General features: G+C 37.0%; 1 protein-coding gene across 2 annotated transcripts in view; it reads right to left on the reverse strand.

Annotated features, from left to right (window-relative positions):
• Nucleotides 1-24,566, reverse strand: part of LOC150103851 (carnitine O-acetyltransferase-like) — a 323,106-nt gene that overhangs the window by 108,299 nt on the left and 190,241 nt on the right. For both annotated transcript variants that reach the window (XR_016548716.1, XM_090397151.1), the window contains exon 10: nt 14,725-14,847. Coding sequence is in view for 1 of the 2 variants with exons in the window: in XM_090397151.1 (XP_090253277.1) it covers nt 14,725-14,847 (123 nt within the window). In the remaining variant the exon portion in view is untranslated. The remainder of the gene's footprint in view (nt 1-14,724; nt 14,848-24,566) is intronic.

Below are 24,566 nucleotides of genomic sequence, written 5' to 3' on the forward strand. Positions count from 1 at the left end.
GTTTGTGTGGAGGTAAGAAAGGGGCAAGAGCTAAATTTGTATGAGACTGCCCCAAATTTGGGGCAGTCTCATACAACCAAATTTGTTGAGTTTTGGAGAGTTTCTTAGGGCTGAGGATGATTCCATAATTAGTCTTTCGAATTTGTATTTGCTATGGTGTATTACTGTAGCTTTCTTCCACCGTGTCCTGTGGCGTGTATCCAGAGCATGGTCTGCAAGACCAGAATGGCTGTACTTGTGAATACGAATGTAGTCCTTGTGTTCCAAAATTCTGATATTCGCTGTCCTGCCTGTTTGGCCAAAGTAAGACAGTTTACAGCTGCAAGTGACCTGGTATACACCAGGTAGGTCTAGGGAAAGTGGTTGGTCTTTAGTGGAGCAGATAAGGGATGCCAATTTTCTGTTGAAGAAAAAGCCTTAGCCTCTGCCCCACAAAAACCAACCATATGGCTTCGCTATGTTGATGATGTGTTCGCTATTTGGCCACATAGCTCTGATACACTCCTCTCCTTCTTAACACACTTAAACAACCAACACCCCGGAATCAAGTTCACCTTGGAAAAAGAGGAAAACAACAGCCTGCAGCATCGAGTGGGTGTGTGCACAGAATGGAAAGAAAGACTGGAACAAGAAAGCAACAACTTCTTAAAATGCATCATTACAGCAGATGAAGCTTGGTTGTATCACTATGACCCTACAATGAAACAACAAAACAGTGAATGGAAGCATCCGTCTTTGCCTACCACCAAGAAAGCAAAAACTGTAAAATCAGCTGGTAAAGTTATGCCCATAATGTTTTTTTTGACTACAAAGGCATTGTTTACCAACACACTGTAGAACCAGGGAATACTGTAAATGACTCATACTATGCGGATGTTTTACGGACAATGGTACAGCACGTCAAAAGGAAGCGTCCATTGCTGAAGAATGGCTTCTTATTGCACCACGATAATGCAAGGCCACATATTGCTGGTTGTGTAGTGGACGTTTTGCAGAAGAACAACATAGATATCCTACCACACCCTCCATACAGTCCTGATCTCACGGCGTGCGATTTCTGGCTGTTTCCTCAGCTCAAGAAACCACTAAGAGGCCGCCATTTCGAAAGCAACAAAGCATGTGTAAAAGCTGCAGAGGCGGTTTTGAAAGAACTCTCAAAAAAAAAAAAAAAAGGACTTTCACATGTGTTTAAGAAGTGGACGCAACGTTGGAACAAATGCATCGTGTCTCACGGTAGTTACTTCGAAAAAGACCATGTAAATGATGACGAAATCTGTTTTCTGTATAAATATAGTCATAACTTATTGAACAGCCTACGTATATTCGTATCTACGTTGTCAATTCCTTAAGTGATTTAGTAATCTAATCCAAGAAAGATATATTGCACATCTACTGTAATTAGGACAAAAATCACATGAAAGTTTTGTTTTGTGGAAGTTTCAAGTTACTTTGTGGAAGATTTTAAATACAAAATAATTATTGTAACATTTGATATGCTTTCCATTCATGTCATAACCCAGATCTCAGATTCATAAGTGAAAACTGACTTAAAGTGTTTTAAATTATTTCTCTTGGTGATATGCTGTAAATTTATTCAATTGATTTCCACCATGCCATCTTTGCTTATTCTATTACCTATTTCCATATTTAACTTGTCACATTCACTAAAAATTGTGCCTCCTTGCCTTATATCTGATTTTATATCAAAATACTTTCCTGTATCCTTCGATTCCAACTGATAACTTATTGCATATTTTATAACGTACCACCACCATTCAAATTCAAGGATTATGACCTGTTCAGCCTTAGAAACCATCAGTAAGACTCAACTCAATAGCCTAGTTTAGGCAATCTTCCCATTTGCATTCTTTTAACATGTTTCATCCTATTGTTTATATTTATTTTTTTCTATTACTGGTTCTTGGTTTAATTCTTTCATTATTCATTTGGGTTCACACTCTTTGGATGGTGCACCTAAAACTTCCCTAAAAATTTGTGAGGCTATCCAGAGGAGAGCATTTCGACTTATAGATGATGCATCTCTCACAGACTCACTTCAATCTCCATTTCACAGATGCGATGCTTCAAGCACTGAGTAGTCCCTTCCACAAGTACTTATGTGGTTACAGATCCAATGAATGGAAATCATCAAACAACTATTCTTCACTTTCTGTTGGGCCTGTTAAATCAAGAGCAGTAGCTACCCCTTTTCAATACAACTGCAAACACATTGAGCCTGTATTTCCTCTTCCTCATTCATTTCATTTGCCTCTGTCCTTTGGGACAGCCTTTCATGTAATATGTTCCCCAGAAACTTAAACTTCGACCTCCAGTTCTTCAAGAAAAATGTCAGTGGATTTATTCTTTCTCGATTCTAAGTCGCAGAGCTGACTGCAACCAGATGGGACCACAAGGTGGCAGATAGTGGATCATATTATACCCCTCCCCCAGATATGGAGGGAAACTGTGAGATAAGGAGGGTAACCTGATGACTAAACTGTCTCAGACCAACAACAGCAGCACTGCCATCAGAGATAGTGGAGCAGCCCTCTAAAAACCAAGGTCTCTCAAACCAAAATGCCATAAAACCCTAAGACGACAATGTGATATGGCACCCCATCCTACCATTAAATACATTAAATCTCCCTAGTGAGATTATGAAGATAAACCAGAACAGATAAAGAACATTTATCCTACAGGATACAGATAAAACTGTCACAAGGATCTATCCTTACCACAGCTCTATTCAACTTGTATACAAGTGACACTCCTCCAACAGCCAGTCAAAACTTTAACTATGCTGATGACATAGCAATCGCCATCTAAGACAATACCTTCCAAGGCCTTGAGGAAACAATGAACAAAGATATGAGCTCACTGCAAAAATACTTGGAAGCCTGGGAACTATCTTCTAAACCCAGCATAACCATAAGGTCCTCAGAAAAACTAAACAAACTTCTGCAATAAGACTAATCCATGGAAGTAGCCCTTGCTACCTTGGTAACACACTTAATCATTGCCTCACATGCTGACAGCATGATGATGTCTGCCATAAATAATATCTTAAACAAGCTCAAAGGCACAATTGTGGGTTGTAATGCTTCAACCCCTTAAAACAGCAGCCCTGGCTCTGGTCTTCCCAGGTTGCAGAATATTGCTCCTCAGTTTGGAGCCAAAGTCACTACAGAACGCTTGTCAATACACAGCTCAACATAACAACGAGAACCATCTCTGGTATCTTAAAGTCTATTCCTCTCATATAGTTGCCTGTCCTATCCCACATCACACTTCCATTCTTCACCATCAAAGAAATAAATAAAATTCAAAATAACATCAAGGTATCTCCCACCTCCAGTTCATCGCCTTATGTTCAGATCTATATGGCTTGTGAAAATTTTTACCCACATGAATGTCCTCAAAACTGGTAGAGAAGACTCTAGAACAAACTACAAACAAATATCTGATCACAGATCCAACTATTAGATCTCCAGAATTCAATTTCCCTAACACCTCTGGAGCCAGCTAAACAGATTTAGGAACTGGACAAAACCACTGTGCCCACTTATTACATCTGTAGGGAATTTCACAGTCACCTCTTTTGAGAATGTGGTGCTCCACACACTCCTTCCCTGGAAGCTTCAAGAATTTGCTTACTCTCAAATAGCACTATTGAGGGTTAACTGAACTGCCAATGTTAGTTCTGCTCATTAATTTCTTATATTTACTCAAATGCTAAATAAATTCTTTCTGCACCCGTGTGGGGGGGAGAGTAAAAATTCTGATCACATAGGATATATTTTGCTGTTTTTCTAATAAATTTATTTCAGCTGCTATTAATATTTATTGATCTTTTGTTTTATTATCCAGAATTCACATCAAAATAACTGAATAGTGGGTATAGCTATGAATTATAAACTTTTCAATCCAATGTCTGTCTCTACCAAGTTAACAGAATTTATTACACATTATTTTCAGGTATTTTGTAATTATTATATTTCCTTTTCATCTTTATATGAAATCATGCATCCTAAATGAGAGAATCAATTTGTTCTATTTATTATTGCCATTTACTTCTAGCTGGGTTTTGACCTTGAAAATTAATTGTTTTTGATTGTGTTGGTGCAATTATCATTCTACAATCTTCAGTTATTTTTTTGTTAGGTTTAGAATAGTTTTCTGACATATCTTTAAAATTAGTAATTGCCAAATCATCTGCAAAGATTAGAGATTAAATCTGTCCTAATAATGATTCTTTCTGTTCCATTTTATCATCAAATTCCTGATACGTGCCCTCAAGAAGTATACTGTGAAGGCACAACATAAAAAGCTTACGTTATTAACTTCCTATTGGTCATTTTCTTCCGAATTAGTTTTATCAGCCAAGAGTCCAATATTGTCACATCTTATGTTTTAGTTCTAAGAGACATTTATATCTGCATCAATCCAAGTAGTTCTGCATCTTCATCTGGGAATTTCTTTTTCCTGATAAATGCCTCATTTGAAATGCTGTAACACCCATTCAAAAGTTTATAGACCTCTATCATATCACTCCCCCTTTCTCCTGTTAACCAGAGTCTACAATCCACATACTTGCAATCTGTCCTCATAATCTAAATCCCATAATCCGGATTTAATCTTTGTAACTCTTCTTTGCACCCTTTCCACAGTTTCTTTATCCCCTTAAAACCCAGGAGACCAAATCTGCACACAGTAATCCAGGTGTGGTCTTATCAAAGCCCTTATAAAGAGGCAAAATTACTTCCTTATTCTTACATGTCAAGGTTTGCTTCAACATAGCAATTATCCTCTGAGTTGTATTTGTAATTTTTGCTATGTGACCTTTGAACTTTACATTCTTATCCAGCAATACACCAAGATCCCTTGCCTCTTCAGTTTCTTGTAGCATAACCCTGCTAATACAATATGCCTCTGGAACTCTAATCACACCAAAGTGCATAACTTTACTTACTAACATTAAACTGACATCCATTTTTATTTGCCCAGATTTCCAGTCTATTCAAATAGTTTTGTAATTGCTGAATATCAGTAGCATCCGTGATTGCCCTGCCTATTTTCAGCATTATCAGCAAATAATTGCAATTCTGATGACAGACCCTACTTGATGTCATTAATGTATAGATTGAACAAAATGCCCCAAGGACTGAACCCCAAGGTACACCACTGGTTTCTTTCTTTTTTTTAAAATCTTTGTACTGGTTATTGACAGTACTACCCTTACATCATGTCCACACTTGATATAGGCCTAAGCCTTTACAAGTGTTTTACTCTATGCCTGTTCTAGTTATCATTGTAGTCATTCTCTGTTGGCAACACCATGCCACCAGTGTGCCCTGTAGGACCCTCAAGGAAAGAACTTTTATATCCTTCTGAGCAAGCCCAAGCTGTTTTAAGTCCTTATAGCTATCTGTGCTCCATACGCCATGTAAAGAGATGGTGGTGCTGGTAAACCTTGGAGTTGCCCTATGCTCCTCCCGTATCTTACTAACTAGATCTTGGTTATTCTTGTAATAGTTTACCTTATTAAGTTAAGGGGATAATAAATCCCTCATTATTTTAAAGCCGAATAAGAAACTCAAAGATCTTAGAGTTTCTTATTCGGCTTTAAAATAATGAGGGATTTATTATCCCCTTAACTTAATTTATGTCACCAAAAAAAATAGACTCTTGGCTCTTTATTGGAGTTTACCTTATTATTATGGCTATAGGCTAGTGGGCATCCTGTTCCCACTACCTGGGCATCAACTACCCAAATGTCACCATCTCTTTTAATCACTAAGTCTGGCTTACACAAACCCACGGAGGTCCTATAATGTGGTTCCACTGCGGTCTCTCAACCTTTGTTCTTAAAGAGGTTGTTCAGAATGGAGACCACGGCGTCATACCTCCGCATGTGGCCCCCATAGGTGCGAAGCAACAGTGGGCTATATGAGACAATGTTTCACTGTAGTGGCAGCCAGCCCTACAGTTTGAGTCGTCATTACCCCATCGAGCTGTGCGGGCTCGAGTAGGCAGGGCATTGATCCTCGTCCTGATAAGGTCAATATCGAACCTGGGAAGGAGTCTAGTGCCATCCCTTACCCAATCATGCTGGGGAGGCACCAGATATAACTCTTTTAAAGGGGCACCATCTACAGAACAGTGCAACAGAGATGCCCACCTCTTGTGTTCTGCAGGTACTGACTCAATTAAGGTACCTTGATAATGGGACTAGCCTTTAGCCCGCCTAAAGTCTTCTTGTATTAATGGGCTATAGAAGGCCTCTCTGCAGATAGGGGAAGAAGATAGTTCTAACTTGGCGATTCTTGACAGCCACATGCATGGGATCAGCCATCCACCATCCTTCACCCTCGAGTGGAAATATGCAGTAGGGGTGTCAGGCGGCAGTCGGAGCCATGATCTCATGGCTGAACGGATAGCCCTGTCCATTCAGGACAGTACCGAGATATATGTCCTACAAAGCACCAACTTGTGGTAAAAGCGAGGTAGGAGATAGTGGGAAAGGAGAAACAGTCTTTGCTGGGGCTTGAGAGGAGCTTTCCTCAAAGAAGCGATCCCAGTTTCTAGGATAGAAGGGATAGAAGACCTTCCCTTTGGGGTGAACATGATACCGAGGTATCTCCACTCTTCCAGGATGGTCAAAGCATGCAACAGCCTCCCGTGCAGGGAAAACTCTATAGTCTCGACCTTAAGCTTCTTGTCACGACCAGAGGGGACAAGAGCTAAAGAGCAGGACTTCTCTACATTAATAGAAGGGCATCGAATAGAGAAGAACTCAACTGCCAGGTCAAGGAGTTCCTGCAAGCCCATCTTAGCAGAGGCTACGAGAATAAGATCATCCGCAAAGGCCATAGCATTAAAGGAAGAAGCGCCTAGAGAATAGCCTATATGGCTAGGAAGAGAGTGAAGAGAGTGAACTCAACTATGACGCAGTTAAAGAAAAGGGTAGATAGAGGATCACCCTGGCAAACACCCCGCACTGCAGGAATAGAAGTTGCACAGGACCCTGTAGTGATAGTGATGGAGCTACCCAAGTATAGCTCCATAACATTAGAAAGAAAGGGTTCTGGACATCCAGCAATAGACAGCGCTCGAAGGAGAGAAGAAAGGGAGATGCTATCAAAGGCCTTTTGGAGGTCCAGTGACGCCATATATAGAGGCTTAAGGTGGCGTCAGGAATCAGAGAGAAGAGAAGAAAGAAGATATATATTCTTGGCACAGCCGTCCGAAGGGACAAAAGCTCTCTGTCTATAATCATGCTGTATATGTTGCTGAAGTCGTTTAAGATTTTATGATAGAGTCTAAGTATCACAGGGGAGATGGTAATAGGTCTAAAGTCTGATGCACAGCTTGAAGTTTCTTTCTTCGGAATGAAGATAGTTCTTGACGTACGTAAGTATGGTAGTACTGCTTTACTGGAAAGGAGAATGTCCACTAAGTCTTGAAAAATCTTCAACGGCACCTTCCAAAGCCTAGACACAGGAAAGCCATCAAGGTCCGGAGGCAGAGCTGCTTTAATCTCCTGGATGGAAACAGGCTGATATATTTGAAGGGCAGGAATGGACCTCAATATCGTAGGTTGGTTATCATAATCAGGAAAGTGTGGAGGTGGAGCAGAAAAGACTGTACTCCAGAATTTAACAAAATCATCATGTAAGTCTGCGAGAGGTGGAGGGGAAAGACCGTCAAGGATGGTTTTGGCACATTGCCCTCTATTCTTTTTATAGAGGGCCTGCATAGCCCCTCTTCCTCTGCTTCCTATTTGACAAAGTCATTGTAGAATGAGACATAGGCTGATGTTGACGAGGCATGAAATGTTTGGAGAATTCAGCATGGAGGTAGTCATTCAACTGATCTGTGATATCCATTCATAGTAGGTGAGTCTGGATGAGAGATTTAAGAATTTGATGTTTATATTCCAGAAGAGGAGGATCATCTAGAGATGATGTCAGTCTGAGAATCAAAGCCTCTTCTTCAACAGCAGGATGGGGGCTGGAAGATGGAGAGGCAGGGACAGAAGATATTACTTGTCCCTACCTGTGGTGGATGGGCTGCCAATTCTTGAACTAAGACTTTGTAACTGGCTTTCCATCTATGACACTTGATGGCATCCAAGGATCTTAATGGAAACACCTTAAATAAAGCCGCATTGATTTTCTTTATCCCTCGAGTTATCAACTCGATCTCACGAGCAGTGACGGCAGTCCAACGTGCTTTGGCACGCTCCGTTCTTATTGCAGTGTTGGCTTAGGCTGGATGTTTCGAGGTGAGATGCATGCCGACTGCGGTGGAGAATACACGATCGCAGACCTGACATACGAAGTGTCTGAGATTGGGAACTCCTTGACTGCCGGAACAACCATGATGAGAACTTGAATAAATGGGTTGAGGACAGTCCACTGTATTTTTTGATTTCTGTCTGTCAACCATCCCCTGATCCAAGTCAATAGATTATATTCCAATCCCATATTCTCCAGTTTATGCAACAGCCTATCGTGTGGTATCCTATCAAATGCCTTAGAAAAATCCAACATTATCATAGTGTATCCATTTCCTTTATCCAACTCAGCCGTAACATTGTTATAAAATATCAGCACATTGCTAAAACATGACCTTCCTTTAGTAAACTCATGCTGTTCCCTGCAGGGTATAGAATGCTTGTCTACCTATTTCTGCATGCGAGTTCTTACCAACTCTCTAAAATCTTCACTACCACATCAGTGATACTAATAGGTCAGTAGTTAGACAAATCAGTTTTTGCATCATCTTTGTGCAATGGAACTATCATACATTTCTTCCATTCCTGAGCTGAGACTCAAGTTATATAAATGTGTGAAAGGACTAGCCATTGAGCTGAACATTCCCTTAGCAAACGGGCTGATATTCCATCTGTCCCTATTGACAAATTCTTATCCAGGTTAGGCAAGAGCTCTTAAACCTCATTTTCATAAACCTCTAACTCTTCATCCAACGTAGCAGTAGCACTGTGCACCATGTTGCATACACCTGGTTGATATATCTTAGCAAAATGAGCACTCATTAACTGAACAATCTCCTTAGCTTCCGACACTCGTGTACTATCTGCATTCAATAAAGTTATTCTTCCGCATTCATTCTTTCTTTTGCTTGTGGCATAATGATAAAATTCTTTTGGATTGCCTTTAGCTTGCATAGCCAATTTCTTTTCATACTCTGTTTTAGCTTTTCTCACAATACTCCTTACTTTTCTGGCCTGAGCTTTATATATTTCATAACTCCTCTCACTCTTATTCTCACGATATTCTTTCCACATCATCTTCTTCTTGTGGATCTTTTGCTTAATAAGGCTGCACATCCATTTTACACCCAACCTATTTACTCTTCGAACATTAGGAATACGTTGAGATACCACCTCATTTAAGCACTTTTTCAAAGATTCCCATACATTGCTGACATTTTTTCCATTCAGTAACTGATACCATGGGACCAAAGATAATATTCTTCTAAGTCGATCATAATTTCCAGCTTTGTAGTTCAGCATGTAGCCTGTTTTAATCAGAGCTTCAATACAAGTAGATACTTCCGAAGAAAGAACAGCATGATCACTGTCACCAATTGGTGGTAAAATAGCCATATTCTAGACAGAGATCCCTTCTAACGCTATGAGCAAATCCAACACTCTTTGACCTTGAGTTCCTTCTTTCACATGCTGCTTGAGAAAGTTGTCTTGCAACAATTCAATAAATTCTTGTTCTTTCTTATCATGAGATTTCTCTTTTACCCAATCAATGTTTGGAAAATTAAAGTCACCCATAAGGTTAAATTGGCGATGCATTTCTTCATCCCCTACAACTGAGCTGCCAGGTCTATAGCAACATCCCACCATATATTTCATTCTGTTAACCTCCACTTCACACCAGATACTCAAACTCATCGCTACATGAGACATTGTTACCATTGTTGTTTTTTTTGTATTTCTACCCTAACTGGACTTAAGTCATATGATATCATTAGTAGCACTCCTCTTCTCCTATCTCTTCTGTCATTCCTAAAAATAGTATATCCATTACACTCAATCCCACTTAGCATATCTGATTCTGATAGCCAGGTTTCACTAATGCCAACAATCTTAGGCCACATCATATTCAATAAAGCAACAAATTCAACCCCTTTGTTTCTAATACTCCTGGCATTTGTGTATAGACATAATAAATTACGACCGAGCCTATTCTTATAATTAGATATGCAATCTATTTGGTCTTGTTCTAGAATTTTCTCTTTTCCCTCCCCAGACATACTTAAAAGGTCCGAACCCAAAGCATATTTTTCCACTCCTTCGCCACATACATAACCATGTCCAAAGGCATTCATATCTTTATCACGTTTGTACCCATAGCTGAACTTTCACACACATTTTTCCCGTTCCTCTGTAGATGATCTAGTTTCCATGACTCTGCATTGGGTCTCAGGTTAAACAGGTTATAGGTCTATAGGTTAAACAGCCTCTCATGTTTCACTATAAAAATTACCTTTTCATTTGGCAGGAAAAATTCTATAAACAGATAGAGGGGACAGCCATGGGTTCACCACTTTCCCCACCCTTGGCCAACTTTTTTATGGAGACTTTTGAAGAGAAAGCCTTAAACTCAGCCCCACAAAAACCTACCATATGGCTTCACTACGTTGATGATGTGTTCGCTATTTATGGCCACATGGCCCGGATTCACTATTCTCCTTCCTAAACATTTAAACAACCAACCAACACCCAAGAATCAAGTTCACCCTGGAAAAAGAGGAAAACAATAACCTCCCCTTCCTAGACACACTAGTCACCCATCAACCTGATGGAACCTTGGTTTTCTCTTTCAAATGATCAAGCCCTAACCACTGAACTAAAGCACATCCGTTAACCACTGAACTAAAGCACATCCGTGACACTCTCAGCCAATGGCTACCCCCCCCCCAAAAAGAATCCAAAAAATACTTAAACCAGTTATCCACAACTCACCTTCTCCTCCCCCCTTCACAAAAAAGAAATCCATCACCTCTAAATCCATCACCATTCCCTACATCCAAGGCAACTCAGAAAAAATCAACAAAATCTTAAAAAAACATGACTTGACCACTTGTTACAGACCACATAGAAAATTGGCATCCCTTATCTGCTCCACTAAAGACCAGCCACTTCCCCTAGACCTACCTGGTATATACCAGGTCCCTTGCAGCTGTAGATTGTCCTACTTTGGCCAAACAGGCAGGACAGCAAATATCAGAATCTCAGAACACAAGGATTACATCCGATTTCACCAGTACAGCCACGCTGGGCTTGCAGACCACATTCTAGATACTCACCACAGAATAAGATGGAAGAAAGTTACAGTAATACACCACAGCAAGTTCAAATATGAAAGACTATTCATGGAATCAGCCTCAGCCCTTAGGAACATGCCAAACCTCAACAAATTTGGATGCATGAGACCGTGCCAAATTTGGGAAACATTTATCAAAAGAACTTCAGCCCAAAGGCCAAGAACTACCAATACAGCCGCCAGGGGGCACCATCAGGACTTTAGGAAAACGTTAGCTTCCTAGCTTCGGTTCTCATTTGCTGTTATGTGGTACTTGTGTGCACTTGTCTTTGTATTAAGTTCCCAAGAAGATGGCAACGTGACGTTTGCCGAAATATTGGAAAGTATATATTAAAGTTTATTTAATTTATATTTCTAGTGTACGCTGTCAATTCCTTAATTATTAGTTATCAGGAAAAAATATAAAAATTTCCTTATGCAGATATTTCTGTCCTTATCACCTCTTTACTCAAAAATTATTTTATCATCATTTTTTTAAATTTTAATTGTTTTCCTAATCCTCTCATTTCTCAAATTCTTCTTCTCTTCTATCTCCCAAACACTCAATAAGTTTCTCATATGTCCAAGATTTTAACTGATCTCCCTTTTCCAGATAAGTGATGAAAAGCAAAATCATTCAACCAAAGAGATCTCTGCCATAGTCACAATGCAAAAAAGATAGTCAATTAGGCAGATATCTAGGAATATTTAAGTCACCATTATAACCAGGTATCAGTAAAAAAAAAAAAGCTAAGACTCAGATCCATAATCAGTAATTGAAAGTTTTTTTTTTTCATTTGGTTATAAATTAAATTAAAGATGCCAAGAAATTATATTATTGTTTAATCTTTTATCCAAGTGCAAGCAAACAAAATTTGTGGAGGAAGTATCTTCACAACTAGGTTACTTGAATATAGAGGCTAATGACTTCACATTAATCGTCTTAGTATTCCATAATGCAGAGAACACATCCTTTTGGTTGTGTATAAGGATATGCATTATGGGAAGGAATATAATTTCTCGTCAGCTTTAATTTATAACCAAGTGAAAATAACTTTCCACAACCAGTTCTAATCCACAGTATTTTAATAATACGATTCACCTTTTCAATACTTGTATATGGGAAATATATGAGTTCCGTTACTTCATCCTTCTACCTCTTCTGGGTCTCGCTCCCACCGATGACATTTTAATAATGTTTGTCCTTGGGCTTGAATCCAGAAAGTAGAATGGCTCCATAGTATTCCATAATGCAGAGAACACATCCTTTTGGTTGTGTATAAGGATATGCATTATGGGAAGGAATATAATTTCTCGTCAGCTTTAATTTATAACCAAGTGAAAATAACTTTCCACAACCAGTTCTAATCCACAGTATTTTAATAATACGATTCACCTTTTCAATACTTGTATATGGGAAATATATGAGTTCCGTTACTTCATCCTTCTACCTCTTCTGGGTCTCGCTCCCACCGATGACATTTTAATAATGTTTGTCCTTGGGCTTGAATCCAGAAAGTAGAATGGCTCCATAGTATTCCATAATGCAGAGAACACATCCTTTTGGTTGTGTATAAGGATATGCATTATGGGAAGGAATATAATTTCTCGTCAGCTTTAATTTATAACCAAGTGAAAATAACTTTCCACAACCAGTTCTAATCCACAGTATTTTAATAATACGATTCACCTTTTCAATACTTGTATATGGGAAATATATGAGTTCCGTTACTTCATCCTTCTACCTCTTCTGGGTCTCGCTCCCACCGATGACATTTTAATAATGTTTGTCCTTGGGCTTGAATCCAGAAAGTAGAATGGCTCCGTGCTTGGTGGTCTAAGTAGTCACCAATGAGATTTTGATGAGTTTAGGAGTGATCCTTTTGCGTTATCATTGCAATTTAGAGTAATCTTGTAGATCACTTAACGTTTTTGGAGAGAGGTAACTCCCCCCCACACACACACCCCTTAACAGTACCTCAATAAAGGACAAAATCTGGGTAGTGGTCCTTCCCATAATGCATAGCATTATACACATCTGAAAGGATATGTGCTTTGCATTATGGGATAGCTAAGGCAATTAGTGTGAAGTTATTAGCCTCTATATACAAGTAGCCTACTTATATATTTACTTTATATAAGTAAATATAACTATACTTACACTTGGATTAAAGATTAAACAATAATATAATTTCTCATCATCTTTCATGTAATTAGTAATATGTACAACAAAAGGTTATCATGAGTCACATTACTATTACTGATCTTACAAAGTACAGGGTGTTCGGGATAAATTTGACATATTTATAATTAATTATATTTTTCCGTAAGTTACATGTATTAACACACACTTCTCTTCATTTAAAAGTTTGGACCCTTCTTCATTCATATACAAGATGTCAGAAAGGATGGATAGCTGGAACCCACCTGAATCATGGAAGAGAATAACTTGTATCATGATGATTCGTGCCTGCCATCAAAATAAGGATATTACGACTGCTGCCCAATGCTCCCTGAATACAGTAAAAACAATCAGGCATGAACTAGAGACTTGCAATGGTGACTACGAGGATGTAGCAAGAAGAAAGATCCCTAGCAGACGATCTGATTGCGTTCGTACAGCAGAATTCCTCGCAAATCTGCAGGAACAGGTGTTGAAGAACCCTGGCATTGGAATTCGGGCTTTGTTCGTGGAGTTGCTAACTGTAGTCAAGCCCTGGATAACAAGGGTAGCCAATGGTAGGCCGTATGTATGGCAGCAGGATTCGGCCCCTTGCCACACCTCTGGGAAAAGTCAAAAATGGTTGTCTGAAAATTTCTACGACTTCACCAGTCCAAATGTTTGGCCTCGAAACTCCCCAGACCTTAACCCCATGGATTATTTTGTATGGGGCACAGTTGAAAAAGACACCAATCACACTTCCAGTAATACAAAAGCCCAGTTAATGGATAAAATTAAAACAGTTTTTGCGGCCCTTCCCAGGGAGACTGTAGCATCAGCTTGTTCGAGGTTCCGAAGCAGAATTGAAGCTGTGATCGATGCTAATGGTGGTTATTTTGAGTAAATCTTGTTGACAGTATTGTAATTAACTCTGCCTGTAATGTTTTTTTGTCAATTCATTAAATTTAATAGATACAAAGAAGATTTTCTTTTTCCTTACGAAACTGTCAAATTTATCCCGAACACCCTGTATACTCAAGTTTTCTATCATCCAGGAGATTTCCTAAACTTGGTCATGGTGAGGAATGTGACATAAAGATGGTTCAATGATTATCAACTACTTTGTCCATTATCAGTGAACATCATTTAGTTAAAAAAACACATCATTTAAACATTATTTACTATGCTTTATTTCTAATTAAAAATAACTATACATACACATCCAAATCTCTTTCTGCTTCTTCGATATCTGATATAGTATCAGCAGAAAGCATAAATCTCAATTTTTGGGGAGATGTGATTTTGGCAGATGGCAACCACTTATTTCCTTTTGTTTCTTCTCTAAAAGGGGGAAAAAATTGCTTTGAATAAATACACTTTCGAAATAATTTAATAAACCTGTAGTCAAATAAATATAAAGATTTCATTTTAGATAATGTTTAAAAGGTGATAAAGAATGTATAAGTCAAGAATGGAAAGACTATATATTGCTCTATCATTTATCTGGTGTTCAAATAACTGAAACATCAGTTTGCCAATAACACGTGAATAAGTTAGCTAATCAATGGACTTCTAGAATAGCCACTCTCTAACAATACATTCGGTTAACCATCCAGAAAAGCCATTTTTCCAATGCTGCTAGGTCACTAAAGATCACTACATTTCTTAACCTGTGAATTATTTTTAGTAATAATGCCCAAAGGGATAATAAAATATTCTATAGAACAATGATCAAACTGGATTGTATATTGGCTAAATTTAAATATCCACTGAAATAGTAACAAATCAAAAATCAATTTGGGTGGAGCATCAGCAATTCCTAAATCACCAGTTGCATAGAAATCACTGCAATTCAGGGTATGAGATTAGCGTAAAATAGGGATTAAGATATAATTAACTAAATTGAATGTTTTATATTGGAGAAACAAATGCAATTTATAATTCATACAATCAACAGTTTTAAGTTACAATACTGGTTGTTTCAGGCTATTGCAGAATACATCACATTCTGAAAGTTTTGTATAGTCATGTTCCAGGAACATTAACAGTGACTATACAAAAAAGTTAAGAAATTGTTCAGAAATTAAGAATAGTATGCAGAAGTAGTTTTATATTTAAAATATATATATTTTTTTCCCAAAAGAAAGTTATGATGCACTATCAGTGTCCTAACTTGGATCATGATTACATCCAAACCATAAGATGTAAGCATCCTGAATTACAAGCCTCTCCATTACCTTCTTCCATATAGTTACATAAAGCCTTAATGCATAATTCCCAATATAGCTTTTTTGAATTCTAACAATGTTTAATCATAGAAGCAAAGAGAAATTTATGTTTATTCATTTTCAAAATTATGGATTTTACAACCGTGTTATAACTAACTCTTTTTATTATCCCGACGTTTCGATCTTCATATTAAGATCATCATCTGGAGCATACACAAATATACAAGACAAGCTAGGTTACATTCAAAAAACATTTGATTTAATTTAATTTGAATCAATCTGATTTAATACCAAAAACACACAACACTTCATAAACATCATTAAAGACATTACATTAGAAAAGATGATTTATCAGTCAGTTTTGACGTCTCTGCCCTCTTTACGAATGTCCCAATCAATGACACAATCCTTCTTTTACAGAACAAATTCCCTCCAGATATCATGGTGCTCTTTCCGCATGTATTACGTTCTGGTTATTTTGTATGGCAAAACATTTTCTACCTACAAAAAGAAGGCACAGCCATGGGCTCGCCATTACCCCCCCCCCCCCCATTGCTAACTTTTACATGGAACATTCTGAGCAACTTGCTTTAGGTTCCTCCCCTTTAAAACCCAAAGTCTGGCTTAGATACGTTGATGATGTTTTCGCGATCTGGTCCCACGGTCACTAGAAGCATTCCTTAACCACCTAAACAAACAACACAAACGCATAAAGTTAACAATTGAGATTGAAAAACAGAACACACTTCCATTTCTAGATACACTTGTCACATGTCTTCCTTCTGGCAATCTTTCCTTTACAGTTACCGAAAACCGACACATACTGGCCAATATATACACATAAACTCCTACCATCACCCAACACAAAAATTAGGTGTCATCAATACTCTAAAAAACAGGGCTCTGAAAATCTGCTCCAGTGAACAGGCACTGAAAAACGAACTTAAAGTGATCAGCAATACTTTCCAAAAAAATGGGTATAGCCAAAACACTATTAACAAAATTCTCTACAAGACCTTAATAAAAAACAAAGACAAACCAGACTACAACAAAACTATAACCATTCCTTACATTAAAGGGACATCAGACAAAATAAACAGAGTACTACAAAAATACAACCTCAAAGCCACCTTCCACCTTTAAAACCCCCCTGCAAAATTAAAAGCTTACTCAACTCATCCAAAGACTCACTCCCCTGCTTGCCCACCCTGGAGTATACTGTATTCATTGCACCTGTAACATACCATATATAGGAGAAACAGGATGCACAATTCCTATCAGACAAAAAGAACATAAACAACACATTAAATATAATAATTATGGTAAAGCTGGCCTTTCTGATCATGCCCTGAACACCTTACATAGAATTGACTGGAAAAGCACTAGTTGTCTACATCACACCAAAACATGGTATGAATTCAAATTTAAGCCTGTGAGATCATTATCAACCACCCCAATTTGAACAATAATGAAGGTCTAAAAATCCCATACATATGGAAGGCATATATTCAACCCACGGAACCTTCCTCTCTAAGAACAACTATAAACAGGACTGTAGTAAATCCAGGATCCTAAATCAAAAATAACAATTGTAATACTAAAAATAGGACATCATTGTTACTGAAAGAAAACTATCCATAAGAAAAAATGTTTATTCATGTTATCTTAAATTAAATCTAGCTTGATGTAATTTATAAATTTTTTTTTTTTCCCACTAGAGGTCATGCCAGTAGAATAACGTGATCAAATCATTGTTTCTCTAGCTTATGGTTTGTAATGTAACCCAGCTTGTCTTGTATATTTGTGTATGCTCCAGATGATGATCTTGATATGAAGATCGAAACATCGGGATAATAAAAAGAGTTAGTTATAACACGGTTGTAAAATCCATAATTTCGAAAATGAATGCTGATCACCATGTAACACTAAACGAAAGGAAATTGATGTTTAATTTCTATACTTAAATTATTCAGATTTCTTATGCAGTAATTATTTGTTAATCTGTATTTGAATTCTGATAATGCTTCATGAATTACATGGACTGAAATATCAGTATATTAAGCATTAAAATTAAATATATAATTATGTATGTTATCTGTTTCTATAAGAAATGCAGAGAACCAAATGGTGCTTCTAATGCAATGGCCAATTCTCATCTTCTAGTGTTCCCCCAACTTCATTATGTATTTACTAGAATACTAAATGAACAAAAGATGGACTGGAAATTTCAAACAGTAATGAAACTATTATAATGCATGTGTGGAAATATAAAGGTCGCCTGCTGTTAAAATATCAATGAAAAGCATCTTAAGAAGCATAAATGGAAAAGTGGTGCAAGCAGAGGAAATGCAGTTCACTCACTACAGTAAACAACATTATAACAAACTCACTCACTATAATAAATGCTGAAAAGTCCCAACCAAAGTCTCTTAGGAACACAATGCTGTGCTAAAATTAATTTACTATAGCAAGTTATCCATTAAAACAATTCCAGTGGGGGCCTATGAGTTTGCTATAGTGTGTGCCAACTGTCCATGTTAACATAATTATGTCATGAGACCAAGCAGACAAAAAAAGATGAGATCCACCTAAATAAGATTACAATACTATGGATCAGAGAAAGTAGCCAGTATAGATACTTCCTCTTATAAAAAATAAGTAACATACTTATTATAATTATAAGTAAGCATGTATTATAAGTTCCTATAAATTAAAATTTCCAAGAAATTATGTTCTTGGTTAATCCTTTATCCAAGCTTAAGCAAACAAAATTTGTGCTTGAAGTCACTTCACGACTGGACTACTTGTATATAGAGGCTAATGACTTCACATCAAATTCAAATGCCTTAGTATCCCATAATGCAATGCGCATATCCTTATATCCTTACCGACATGTATAATGCTATACATAATGGGAGAAGCCACTGCACACAGTTGAGGTCTCAACAGATATATGCATTACATTATGGGATACTAAGGCAACTGATATGAAATCATTAGCCTCTATTTACAAGTAGCCAAGTTGTCAAGTGACTTCATGTACAAACTTTGTGTGCTTACACTTGGATAAAGGATTAAACCAAGGATATAATTTATTGTGATCATTAATTGATAGCACAACCAAGTGAAAAAACTTTCAACATCTATCTCTAATCCAGAGCATTTTAGTAATAAGATGAAACACCTTTTGACTACTTGCATGTAGTGCTTAAGGGTCAAATCTATATAACTGAGAGGAGACCTCCACATAGCCTTTAAAGGAATACGGAGAACTGATCAGGGCTTCTGACCTAATGACCAATCCTCACCTTCTCGTGGTGCACCCTGTTGGGTATCTACTTGGATACTGAACGAACGAGGATGGGCTGGCAATTTGGAATTTAGCCGACCAAATTGTATTCTTATTGGCTTAAGCCAAAATAAAAAATGATTTTATAACATGACAGAATTTCATGCTGGCTGGGGTATCGCCAAGTTAAACAAGGCCCCCACTGTTTTCACCAGGGAACCAGGGCAAACAGGAAAAACTCAGCTACTGGAACAAATCCTAAAACCCATCCCAACCCAACATCAGCAGAGTTCAAGACTGGTACTATCAACATAAGAAGAAATGGAACTAGCTGACGAATTGGATAAGTACCAGATCGACATAATAGGGGTGACTGAAACAAAAAAGGCAAAAACTGGTGAGATCATTCTGAGCAATAAATACAAAATGTTATATTCAGGCGATGATAATCAAGGAAAAGAAGGAGTAGCCATTGTATTCAACACTAAATACGAGGCTAATCTTCTTGAATGGCAGGCAGCCTCAAGTAGTGTGATGTAGGCAAATATTAGAATGGGGAGCTGGACAATGAGACTTATTTGTGCCTATGGTCCCACAGAAGGTTCTACTAAGATAGAAATGGAGGAATTTTTTGAGGCTTTAGAGAAAGCAACTAACACAATGAAAAAGGAAACGTTGGGGATCTAAATAGCAGAGTAGGAAATGATTGTCAGACACACAAAAATATATTAGGAAAATTTGGAGAAAAGAGCAAAGCTAATAATAATGGCAAATACCTGTTGGATTTCTGCTCAGGACATGGACTGGTTATTACTAACACCATGTTTCAACATAAAAATGTGCACAAATGCACATGGAGAGAAGAGGTAAGGAATAAGAAAAGTCTCAATGACTGTGTTATTGTTGATAGTGATATTTTCTCCCTGGTGCATTACACCAGAGTGTACAGAGGATTTGAAATTGGAAATGATCACTATTTAGTCTTGAGCAGGATAAAATTGAATATTATATTGAAAAGAAGAACATGCAAGAAATTTTTAAAGAATAAAAGTTGAGCAGCTCTCAGATGTGAACTACAGACTAAAATACACAAATATGATTGAAGAAAAAAAGAAAGAGTTTGAGAACAGGAACCAAACCTTAGAGATTCAGTGCCAAGCCTTCAAGAAAACCCTGATTGATTCAGTCAGAGAGGCATGTGGTGAGGTTGTCTGTAAGTATAGAAAAATCAGAACTCCATGGTGGACACAGGAGGTTAAAGAGGCAGTGAAGGAAAAGAAGATAGCTTATCAAAAGTTCCTGGCAAATAAGTCAGCTTGTGCTCTTTGAGAATACAGAGACAAATGTAAGAATGCTAAACACTGTGTAAAACTAGCTAAACAAAAGTCATGGGAGGACTTTGGCAAGAACATAGAAAATAAATATCAAGAAGGTGGTAAGATATTCTGGAGGTTGTTGAAGAAGCTTAGAAATGGAGGAAAGAGTGCTGTAAAAGGAGTCAGAGATGATAAAGGTGACATGAAAATGGGAGAAAAAGATATCCTTGAAGTATGGAGTAATTACTTCGAAAAATTGCTAAATGAAACAAGCAGTGATAGCACAGTGGTAAAAAACACTCAACAGGCATACAGTCAGGAATACATATCCATACTTGGAGTAGAAAATGCCATCAAAGGGTTGAAATGTGGAAAGGCAGCAGGAGTAGATGATATTCTACCAGAAATGCTGAAGTATGGTGGAATAAAAGTCTTATAGTGGCTGCACTGCATAGTTCAGAAGGCCTGGACAGAGGGACAAATTCTTGATTATTGGAGTAGAGCTCTCATAGTACTCATATATAAAAAAGGGAAATAAAACTGAATGTGAAAATTACAGAGGTATTTCCCTACTGACTGGTAAGATATATGAAAGTATACTTGAGAAATAGTTGAGAAGAATTGTGGAAGAAAAGCTTGATGAAGAACAAGCTGGATTCAGGCCAAATAGAAGCTGTCAGGATCAGATTTTCACTTTACGACAGATGGTTGAGAAATCATGGGAGTATAACAAAGATCTGTATTTAAGTTTTGTAGATCTGGAAAATGCATATGAAAAGGTGCCAAGAGAGAAGCTATTCGAAACGCTACAGCTATATGGTGTCAATGGGGCATTATATCAAGCAATACTTAGTCTTTATTTGAGTTGTAAGTCAGCAGTTAGAATTGAAGGAAGTACAGGAAGATGGTTTAATGTTAAATCTGGTGTGAGACAAGGATGTACATTATCCCCTCTGTTATTCATTATCTATATGGAACACATTATGAAAAGTGGTATTAAACCTGTTATCGAAATTGGAGATGTTAATCTCAGCTCTTTGCTTTATGTGGATGATGTTGTACTTCTAAATAAATCCACTACATGTGTACAAGATTCCCTGACTAAAGTGAATAACTGTTGTAATAGATATGGTAGGAAGGTCAGCAATAACAAGACAAAGACAATGAAAATAGGCAGAATCATTGAAAATGTCAACTATGTTGTGAATGGAGAACCTGTGGAACAAGTAAAACATTTCAGCTACTTAGGCACGATTTTTTGTGAAGATGGTAAATTAAATATGAACAGAATCAACAAAGCTGGTATGGTAGGAAGTCAATTGAATAAATTTATATGGAATAAGAGAGAAATTAGCCAAAACACTAAATTAGCTGTATACAAGATAGTATTGAAGGCAATTTTAACTTATGGATCTGAGAGCTGGGTCAGAAGTAAAACACTTGACAAAAGAATAGATAACACAGATATGAGAGTCCTGAGAAATATTAGGGCCATGAACAGATGGCATCAATGGCAATATCATATTAAAAACAAGGATATTAGGAAAGAACTTACCACTGTCAGCATCCAGGAATGTGTTTGCAGAGCTAATCTCAGGTGGTATGGTCACTTACACAGAATGGGAGAGGAAAGATTAGCAAAACAAGTGTTCTCTGTCAGGTTGGCAGGAAAAAGACCCAGAGGAAGACCAAGATATAGGTGGATCGATACAGTAAAAAGTTCCTTAGAAGACAGAAATATAAGATTTGATAATGTTGGAGTCTTGACAGGTAACAGACTGATTTGGAGGAAAATTGTAGCTAGGAAGTTAGTAATGATGTAATTTTTCATGTAGTACTATCATATCCTGTACACCCCTTGAGGGTGTATATCAGGAATTTGATGATGATGATGAATGTGGAAATATGACTTCTGCATTACTTCAACCTTGGTATCACTTCTGGGTCTGTTCCCACTGATGAGATCTCGATAGAGATCAAAACCAGTCTGGGTAGTGGCCCTTCCCATTATGTATAGCATTATGCATGTCCGTAAGGATAAGTGCATTGCATTATAGGATAGTAAGGCAATGATGTGAAATCAATAGCCTCTATATACAAGTAGCCCAGTCGTGAAGTGAATTCATACACAACTTTGTTTGCTTACACTTCGATAAAGGAGTAACCAAAAATATATAAAATCTTGGAATCTTTAATTTATAGTATAACCAAGTGAAAAAAATTTCAACATTATAAGTTTGTATAAAATCTCACTTTACAGAAGCCAATTAACAGTGATACTTTTATGTTGAGGTCATGTATAAAGGCCTACCGTTAGTATTATCAACATTATTGCAGATAAATAAAAGCAAACACACATTTTTTTCTCTCTTAAGGCTAGCTGTTGTCAATACAATATTATTCAAATGATATCCATTAAGAAATACCAATGCCAAATATCAGCACACCCATCTTCAGTGTCAAATCATTTCCTTAACAAGTCTGCAAATAATAAGCTTTTTCAACCATCTCAGATTTAAAATATTAAAATTCAAGCCATAATCCTGGGAATAACAGCTGCAGTCTCATCATCACAGTTCTTTACATCATCAAGGATACAAAATCATCATGGCAACATGCACATAGAACAGCATTCATTTAATACAATATCTCATCAATTAACCCTCTTGTGAATGAGTTTCCTAACACTGTTTGATTGCATAAGATTGAGTTTTTTCTTGAAAAAACTCAAAAGATTTGTGGACAACCTATTTTTGCAGTATCCAACAGTAGGAATAAAATAGCTTTAAAAACCTTAATTATTTATGAAATAATTAAGTAATTTAAGTGTTTTCATATATTTTCAATTTCTGTGTCAAAGCACAGATAAAATAGAATTAATACCTCTGAGAAATTTCAGCTCCCCAGCCCACCCCACAGGATTATAGATTTTTAAAAGTGTGCTGTCCTTGGTCAGTGGAATAATTTAAAAAAGATCCTATAAAAATAATTATCCACAAAAAAGTGTAATATATGATTTCTGCAAGACATGGTTCAAGGAAATTTTAATATTTACAGGACTTTCTTGTATTAAGGAAACAAACACTGAATGTAAACTAACAACTGTTTTTCACCATATTTTATTTAACATCCTCAAGACTAATGTACAGAAAAATGTACAAAAAACTATCAAAGAAGTTTAACAAGCAACTAGATTTTTTTTCCTTCAATGTTATTTTCAACTTGATATGATGTGCAACTGACAATGTCTTATTAGGGTGTTTTAAACATCATACAGTTTGACCCCTGGTTCCAACTCAAAGTATTGTGTAACAATGCATGCAATATTCTTTGCACTCACTCTCATTTTATGGATCTTCTGTAAATGCATGTATTTTCAAATCCTATCGCAACACAGCAGTGTGTAATATCAATGATGAGCACTTTAATACATATTACTGCAGAATGGTCAACTGATAGTGATCTCCAAAAGATGCCTAAAATGAGAACTATCCTGAGAACTATCCAACAACACAAAGTATAACTGCCAAAGAAAAACAGGAAAACCTGATCAGTTTATAAAAATCCTTATCAAAGACCACATAGCAAAGTTAGCACTACTGTGATGACATGAAAAGACTTAAAGCACAAGCAACCATAAAAGGCATGAAATGAACTAGAAAAACATCTGGATTCTTTTAAAACAGACTATTATTATTATTATTTGAAAGACAAAGAGTTATCTAAAGGATCTACAGAGATCATGGTTTCTCATGATACCTTGAATTATAACAAAAGCATTAATAAAAACATTACAATTAACTTATACTTGACAAGAAATTATATACTTGTTTTAATTCTTTGCTCAGGCGTGAACAAACAAAAGTTTCTGTATGAAGTATCTTTATGACTAGATTACTTATATATAGAGGTTGCTGACTTCGCATCAAAATGCCTCAGGATCACATAAGATCCCTTTTTACATATAAATTGAGGTCTCATCAGTGGGTCTAGCATCCAGTGATGAGACCTCAATAAAGGTTGGAACTGGTATTTCGACCTTTATTGAGATTGGACTTTTACTGTCTTAATACACAACAATATATGTGTTCAAAAAGGAGTGTGCTGTGCATTATGGGATACTGGGGTAGTCTGATGTAAAGGGTCTCTATATAAGTAGCTTAGTCATGAATATACTTTTGCACAACAAAAACTTGTTTAGTCCCCAGAGTGCAAACAAAGGATTAA

The sequence above is a fragment of the Typopeltis vanoorti genome, chromosome 8, assembly GCF_054136105.1.
Source record: "Typopeltis vanoorti isolate ZY-2024b chromosome 8, IOZ_Tvanoo_1.0, whole genome shotgun sequence".
In the NCBI taxonomy this organism is placed as follows: Eukaryota; Metazoa; Arthropoda; class Arachnida; order Uropygi; family Thelyphonidae; genus Typopeltis; species Typopeltis vanoorti.